Raw genomic sequence first — 9239 nt, forward strand, 5'->3', positions numbered from 1 at the left:
CCGGTTTTGTCGATTATACACTCTCGCGTTCCTAATTTTGTAAACACTTTCATAATCAATTTCCATCACGTTCGTCGCGTGGATGTAAATGGTGCAGAAATTCAATTTCACATAACATTTAGTTTAATTTATGTCCCCCGATTCATTTACACATGTGAACGTTTTTGACATCTGATGTTATGTCTGACTGAATGGTTTGTTCTATGAACCGCTAAATGCAACTCAAACACAAAACCAAATCCAACGTGAATTCCAGATGCGATATTGTATCCTTTGTAAATCAAGTTGTGTTAGATTTTAGACTGATCCTCCCTCCTCATTTTTCTGTCTCCTTGACTTGAAAAAAAACCCCAAAGCATAGATGCAGTTTGTAATGAATTTTGTTTATCATTTTACTGTTTTTTATTGTTCCACCGATATCAGATGATATCTTTAACTAATAGGGCTGGGCTATTTGATATGTACTGAGGATGGGGGGGGGGGGATGATGGCCTCCTTCTGATCTCGGCCGTCGTTCGCGCGATCGTGCCGAAATTCGGCACTCACATTCTTTACCACATAAACTACAAGGCAGTATAAAAACATCTGAAAACAATAACTTTTCAAGTATTATAAATAAAATATGCAAATTTATTCGTGAAAAACATTATTTGCATATCTAACACCCAATTTCACTTCAATTTTTTTTTTCCAGATGTCATCTTTTCAATCTAATTCATAGGTTTCCACAAAGAAAAATTGCGAAAGCCAATTTTTTTCATTATGTATTTCTTTGTTTTTAGAATTCATTTATTACAAACCATTTTACAACTAAATTAAACCCTAAATTTATGAAGCAGACCAATCAGAATGAAAAATAATCACCCTTTTATGAATTTCATCTCCCATAGACTTTGTACACAAAGTATAATAATGAGCCAATTTCGTCATGACATTGTCTCATAGAAAGTTACGTGGCGTTGCTGTACCCGTATGTCGCGAATATGGTTTCAAAAGTTGCGCGAGATTAAAAAAAAAAGAAGTCATAAAATTTTGTGGCGCTATATTTTTGCGTTTCTGAAATATCTTGCGAAGCATTGAGGGGGGGGGGGTAGCAGTGGCCAATAAATATATAAAGTGCCTTGTAACTACAAGGAATAGGCGCTATTCCAAATAATCATTGGACTGGATTTTATTGCTTCCACCCTTTACTCTTTCATCCACATGGTCGTACGCAGAAAGATTTTTGCTGGAGGATGGAAAGGACGCGTAAACTTTTTGTGAAAAAAAATCGAAAGCGAGGGAGCGAAGTGACCGGGCTCTAGCATCTGGTAAAGGTGATATTATAAGACTTCGTGCATAGTTTTGGTAAATTTTGTGAAAATTTTAAGTAAAAAATTAAAGAATTCGAAATTTCGGGGGGGGGAGGGACATTTTCATCCATCTTTCGGGTCCTCTTCATTCTCTCCTCCCCTCATATCACCCCTCTACCCCCCCCCGCCGCTCTCACTACCTTTCCATCTATGCCTCACCGCTTCTCCACTTGTTCGTTTATCGGGTTTTAATTTGCTCCTGTGTTTTTAATTCATCATCCATTCCCCCTTGGGTTCACGCGGTCCACATGACTGAACGCCCCCTGACCTCACTCTTTTATAATTAATGTCATAACGCCATCTACATCAATATCTCAAGAAGTTCGTGAAAACCAGTAATGTCAAGCTACATCCATGAAATATTCATGCCATGTCTAGACCTCAAAAACCTATGTGCCTTGAGAATGGTTGAATGGGAAAAAGGAGGGAGCCAAAATTTAAGACTGTAGTCAAATATTTGTTATGCTAGATCATGTATAACTAGAAAGTCTTGACAATAAGATTTTTTTGATAATCAGATATTTTTTGATAGCCAGGATCTTTGTCAATAAATATTTGACCTCATTTCTTTGAGAATTGTTTGGTACATCCGGCATCAAGACTAATACGCCATTGTGTCTCAAGGCAATCCTTATGTCTTAGGTTTATTTCCCATTATATTAATCTATCCCAAGATAATCACAACTTTAAGAAAAAGAAGAAAAATTACAGCAAGAACAAGAAAGAGTGAATGCTAATTGGTCACTTAATTCAATCACTGCTCGCCTAAAAACTTAGACTCACTTAGCATTCCCAGCATGACCGGATGTAGACAGGTGTAAGATTGTTTGTGTGTCCATTTAATATCTCATATATATACTTTATATCGCATATATATGTATTCACGTTATTTCCTGTTCTACGTTCAGGGACTATTGTGTATTCCATTTTTCAAAAACTTACTGTAAAATCCAGATCCTCACGATTTACAAACTGAAAGGGTATCATTATTTCATGTAAGGTTGTATACAATGTTATTTTAAGACAAAATGCAACCGATCATTAAAATCTATCGAGCAATTATACAGTATTTCACACAACAACAAAATCAACTATAAGTATTCTTATAGATATCACTGGCGTAAAGAGGGGGGGGGGGGAGGCCGTTGCCCCGCAAATTTTTCACGAACAAGAAAATAAAAGAGAAAAGGAAAGAAAAAGAAAGGGTAATATTTGATAACAATTTTATGTCAAAATTTATCAAAAACTTGGATTTTTGTAATAAGAATGTTGAAATTTTTTGGTCAATCGCTTCGCTCGCTACTTTTCATAATTTTACGCGATACGCCATATCGAGCCCCTTCAAATTGTTTGGCTCTTTGAGCCACTGCGGGCGCGTCGTGGTCTAGTGTCTGACTCTCGCCTTTCAAACAGAGGGTCGTGGGTTCGAATCTTAACCATGGCGTGTTTTCCTTCAGCAAGAAATTTATCCGCAATGTGCTGCACTCGACCCAGGTGAGGTGAATGGGTACCCGGCAGGATTAATTCCTTGCATGCACTGAGCGCCGGTGATGGCAGCTCGAGCTAAAGCCGGGGTAATACTAGCAGCGCTTTGTATCCTCAGGCAAAAGGCGCTTTATAAATACCTAAATACCGCTATTATTATATATTATTATTATTATTATAGATGCTGGATGCATTTTTTAAATCCCAAATTGTTTAATGATAGAGTGTGTATGTTGGTTTGTAAGATAACCTTGAGTACATATTTTTATTCAATGTTGTCTGAATATTTATCCACAAAACATGACTTTAACAATACCTTAACCATGTCTCTGTTCCATTCCTACTCAAAATTGAATATATTTTTGCTCATCATGGGGTAGATTTTTATGCACTATGGAGTAAATTTCTACTCAATATGAATTAAATTTTTTACTTAACATCGTATAAATTCTTACGCAAAAGTTAGTAAATTACTCTTTTACTCAACGTTCAGTAAAACCTTTTAAGTTTTGTTACCGACCGAAATCCCGTAGCTCATAGCCCATTTCCCAACCATTTTTTTTGTTCTTGCCTGATAATCGATTAAATTCATGAAATCGACTTCTCATTTTACAGACGACTAGCTACAACATTTAAGTTTTAAAAAGACACACTCTTTTCAACCCCGCCGCATAAATATATTTTCTCGAAAACACTCTCATTTAATACTCACATCCATCGCAAATGCAAGAGAGCAAAATTGGTTTACATCAAAACAAAATTGCTTCTCAAATGCATAAGGAAGCTGGTAATGTCTTACAATCATGACAATAGCGTGACAAGTAGGCAAACATAAACCGTATCGTTTTCAGGAAATTTAATATATCAACTTAGATCACGCATCCCTTAGCCTACTGATGTGACCAATATCAGATCTGAAGATCGCCTATAGATTTTATCTTCAGAATATCGGCTCCTTAACAAATTCCTATATTTTTTGAGGCTAGAATTTCTCGAAAGTAATCATACATTAAAATCACACAATCATATCTTTTATTGTGGATTTTTCTCTCCAAAAAATATTGTCTTTTATAATAGATGACAGATAATTTCCGGAGAAAATTTGAATAAACGTCTACACGTAGACCCCTTACATTCTAATAACACTGATGTATCCGCGAGTTCCTAAATCGTAAAATGCAATAAATGGGGGCTCAACCTAATCTATTGCTTGGTATGAGTGTTTCAACCAGGACCCTGGTGGTGTTTCATAAAGCTGTTCGTAAAGTTACGAAAGACTTTAAGCATGACTGGTGATCCTTTCTTGTGCCACACTATCCCTATGTAGCTCACTTAGCACCTATAAGATCATGTTCCAGTCGTGCGTAAAGTTGTGCGTAACTTTACGAACAGCTTTATGAAACACCCACCTGGTAACGATATTTAAATAAGGGTGCTGGGGGTTTGTTCAGGGCATTGTTGTTAGAAAATAAAATTAACCAGAAAAAAAATGGTTATTGTTCTCACCCAGATTTCTAGGGGATGCTGCATATGGTAAATAATATACACAGCAACCCATTAAACATTTTGGGGGTGCTTTAGCAGGTTCCTTTCAAAAATCTTCTAAAAACTTTGCTATTTACGTCTTTGCTCTTTATGCGCCTTGAGCACTCTACAGAGTGGATTTGGCGCTTTACAAGTCTCATTATTATTATTATTATTCCTTGGAACGACTTTTTTTTACAGGGGGTGTTGAAAAAAAAAACGAAAAAAGGGTTCCACTACAAAATGAAGGTCATTTTAGTCCCAAGAAATTTGGCAAGCATGAAAAAGAGTGGCACTACAAAATATATAGCTCATTTTGGTAATATTATTTTCTACATCCCTCCACAACTGCCAGAATTCCAGGGGGTGCAGCCTATGGAGAATAATGAACGCATCACCTCACAGGAAAATCATGGGGGTGCTTTAGAACCCCCAGCACCCCCGCTTCCCAAGGCCATGGTTTCAATAACCATTTCAAATCCAATATTGCGATACATATGTCGCATATTGCATTCTGCGTCTCTCTTATCACAAGACTCTCCAAATTAGCTCGACAAAGTTTATTTCAAATTGAAATTGAATAAATGAAATTGTAAATGTATTAAAGTGAATGAATTGTATTTGACCGTACTTGAAATATTTTCTATCTGACCAAACATGTCCAATATTTAACGCCAATATCCTCCAAAGGTCTGCATGATTTTTATGAGCAATATCAAAGCATAATATATAGCTATACCACGAATCTGACAAATTCCCCATAGGCTTATGTACAAAACTTGATGTGCAATATCGCGATATTCCACGGTCTGAAGAATAAGGATCATTAAATACAATAATGATTGTATTTAATGGCTTTTCGTCATGGGATACCAGAAGTATTCCATTCGTAATGGCAATTTCACTCTTATCGACGATTAGTGCACTAACCAATATATATGGATATCATTAGAGTCAGGGCAAAGGAACGCATTTGGCGTTGATAACGCACTATTAAAACATGTTGGTATTATCATAATTATGATTATTATCATTATCACTACTACTACTACTAATTATTATTATTATTGTTATTATTATCATACTCATCATCAGTGCAGTGAAACCGAGAGAATATCCCATTAATAACTGATTTCGTGGCGGACATGGTAAAAGGTTAGTAAAAAGAAAATAATCGAAATTGATACAAAATGCGCAAGTCAAATTGGCCTAGCCGACTCCATGGCAAATATTTATACCTTTGGTTAAAATACTCTCTTGTTATTCACGTCAAAATAGACCAATGTATATATTATTCCGATGTATCATTTCCAATCTTTATATTAGAAAACCCTTTCTGTACCTTTCCTCTCTTTATTTCAGACATCATGAAGATACAAGCGCTATTTTACGATATTTTGTTTAAAACCTTTGGGGAAAGTTAAATTTTTCATCATTTAAAATATTGATGTATGATTTGTAGTTAGTTTATGTCATGGACATACATGTAATCACATCGTTATTTTTAAATAATAAGACTTTTGTAATTATATTAACAAATCATAACTATGCTCTAGGTGTCATAATTTATTAAAGACACGAATTTGTGAAATGACTTCATTAGAGGAACGTACTGATGACCTCATTCATCCCTGAATTTTGACAATTTTGCACTTGACCTATAGACATACAAGCACTTAGACTACTAATCATATACCTACTTTAATCATGAATGCTTATTTTATGAAATAAGTATAGCCTGAAAATAATCTTCCTGCAAAGCAATTTCTTTTCAGATTATTTTTTTCGGAAACACAAAGAACATTGAAAATTAAATTTGGATATAGATGGCGTTTTTATATTCTCCTAAAAGAATCTTCAATCATGAATATTCATCCCTTGTAACGGGTGTAGCATGAAAATAAACCACCTACAATTTCACATATAAAAAAGAGGTTAAGGTTTATTTTTCGGAAACACAAAAAAAATTAAAAACGGATTTTGTAAAATGATCAATGAAAGTAGAGACTTACCTGAGGAATGCTGAAGAAGGTAGCGAATATATAGGACATTATTATCATGAATTTAGCCTTCCTTGGTCGTTGGGTCTTGGCCAAGGGATAGAAGACGGCCATGCAATGATCCAGACTGATGTCCACAGTCAGGAACGAGGACAGGAATAGTCCGAAACTGGAGAAAAACTTGACAATCCTGCAGAGAAAATCCCCGCCGTACCACTTGATAACCGAATACCAAATCGCATGGGGCAACATGTGGGTGTAGGTTACGAGAAGGTCAGCGATGGCGAGGTGGAGCACCAGAAGGGTGACCGTTGACTTCCGTCGACGTCGTAATCGACTGGTGATCATGACAGTCGCGACGTTGCCGATGGTGGAGATGATGATCATGATGACGAGGGCGACGATCTTGCCGAGGATGACGCCATCGACCGAGGGGTAAAAGTGGGCCGAGCCGTTGCCCCATGACCATGACTCCGAGGTATCGTCCATGGTGGAGAACTGACGGTCAAGCTGCTCCGTGGACGTCGGAGAGTTCTCCATCGTGCTATCAGCCATTGCTCCCCTCAATCAGCCTGCCAAGCTCCGTTGTTTGTAATGTTCACGTCGCTGATTAATCTGTGTCGAGTTTAAATGAATAAAAATCATTTTTAAAAATAATTCAAAGAAAGCATAACTATGACAAAAACAAGCAGAAAAAAGTACCTGTGCTGTAACTTATGCCAAAAAATATTGATGAACCTATTTCTGGTTTCTTGATTTGCAATTCTCTTTGTTTTATGGGAAACTATTAAAGTGATATTGTATATTCAAAAGAGGATTCGAAATACTGAAATATCATCAAATATATATGTATTTACACAGAACAATGCTGTCAAATGTCCTTGTTTTAAATGTTGAGTGACGACGTTGGGCTTTAACAACCAGACTAACCCAAATGTTGCTAATCCATTAGCTGACTTAATCTCCAACGATATTTGTCCGGCGAAAAGAATCAAGAATAGAAGATAGCTAGCTGTATATCAAAAGTGAATCCTTTCTGAATGAAACTGAAGATTAAAAAATATTATTACACACGTGTTTGATAATCCATCTGCAACGAGGCACGCGCTGGACAGAGTTGTTGTTGAAATGCGATGAGAGGTAGGACTAACCCTAGCTCACAATCCGAGAACAAGTGGCGAAATCAGTAATGGAATTTAATAACAAGCCACACCTTGTCGTATGAGCTTACACGGGCACTTAACGCATACCTTTCCATGCCCAAAAGAAATGGAGAACACACTTTTGATCGAGGAGAAAGAAGTGGGGGCAATCCAGTATGAATGACGTTAAAAGCTACCCAAACGATCCGAATGTTGTGCGCGTCGCCACGGCATGTGTTGACTGGAGTTGGAAGTTAGAGAGCCTTTTGGGGGATAACGTGAAACCTCGAACAGACGAACACCCACTTTAACTCGGTGCACGCACGCGCACACTCCCGGTTGCGGCCTACACAACAATGACAGCACCCTTTTTTCCATTCACGATAATGAATTTTAACGCAGAAGGTGAGAGTTGGGGATGTACTCAGTTTTGAGGAGGGAGAGAGTGGAGAGAAAAGGAAGATAAGAAGCGGGAAGAGAGATAAGTGGATGGAAAAGTGTAAAGGAAATAAAGGAAAGGAAACAAGCAGGCTATTTCATTGGCGTGCTGGCAAACTTTTTTTTGTAAAATTTCTTCATTTTTGATTTTGCCTTTTGATGCCTCTTGCCTTTTGATGGTATACTAGTAGTATTTGAAGAGCTCAGTTGCAAAAAGGGGTTTGATCCATTTTTCATCAAAAAGGGGCTTAGGTCAATTTCAGTTTTGTTGCAAAAGGGGTTAGGTCCCCAAAAATTTTTTGGGAAACGAATATTTAAAAAGTATGAAGACAGATAGATTTCTTTCATACCCAATCTTATGTTCACATAGTAGGGTAATTTGAAAATTTAGTTTTGCATATAAAGAATATTGCAATATATGGGAGAATGATTTTTTTTCTTTTTGATGAAGTATATAGAAAAGGGTAGTTCATCATGACAATTTAGTTTCTCATAATATTGCATTAAGTGAGAATAAAAAATAGAATTTTTCTCGGAATGGTCCAAAGTGGACTTAACCCCTTTTGCAACCAATTTTTTCATTTGGGGATTCAATTCGAAATACACAGTGGTTGCTCAGCTTTGGTTGTCTCAACTGCTTAATCTCATAATGCTTTTGTCACGAAAATGTTACAAATGTGTGGACTTGAAGGAGGGAACGATGACAGGAGGAGGGGGGGGGGTCACAAGTTCTTTTCACTTATTATACTTTATGGGAAAAGGTATTTTTGTTTGTAAGAATTGACGTCAACAAGAGCCATTTCTAGGAACTTGTTTGGTATATTTTTATATTATATACTAGAATCTATTGTGCACGTGACTTACTATTATGATCGCTAACATGCTTAAGATGATACCAAATCAATTACAGGAGAATAAATATTGATATTTTTCGAAAATAGATAGAGCGAAGAGGAACAGGGACTTTAAGAAATATAACGGGACCGTTTCTGGCGACAGTTCTTAGAATAATGGATACCAATTACGGTCTGCCCATAGAATGAACTTTCATGCCCTAATAATGTCATTAAAGACAGCAGGATGGGATGTTCCCGTCCCGTTTCATTGAGTCCTTGTAGCATGTTCCAGCTTTCTAAGCACATTGCAAAAACTCCGGTGTTGATTTAACACCAGCCCGGAATATATATATGTCCACACCAGAGATGTATTGAAACAACACCAGTTTGGAATCAAACCCATGCTGTTTTGATACTAATTGTTGTTGTATAAGCACCTATCTGGTGTCAGACCGAAACCAA

The 9239-nt window shown here is 36.8% G+C and overlaps 1 protein-coding gene across 1 annotated transcript; it reads right to left on the reverse strand.

Moving 5' to 3' along the window:
- Positions 1 to 6352: 6352 nt before the first annotated feature.
- On the reverse strand, positions 6353 to 7766 carry LOC121414809 (gonadotropin-releasing hormone receptor-like). The gene is made up of 2 exons (XM_041607866.1): positions 7292 to 7766; positions 6353 to 6976 (listed from the first exon to the last, which is right to left on the reverse strand). Exon 2 carries the CDS (start codon positions 6914 to 6916, stop codon positions 6353 to 6355), a length of 564 nt encoding a protein of 187 aa, XP_041463800.1. The 5' UTR covers positions 6917 to 6976; positions 7292 to 7766.
- Positions 7767 to 9239: the final 1473 nt, after the last annotated feature.

The sequence above is a fragment of the Lytechinus variegatus genome, chromosome 5 (assembly GCF_018143015.1).
Source record: "Lytechinus variegatus isolate NC3 chromosome 5, Lvar_3.0, whole genome shotgun sequence".
In the NCBI taxonomy this organism is placed as follows: domain Eukaryota; kingdom Metazoa; phylum Echinodermata; class Echinoidea; order Temnopleuroida; family Toxopneustidae; genus Lytechinus; species Lytechinus variegatus.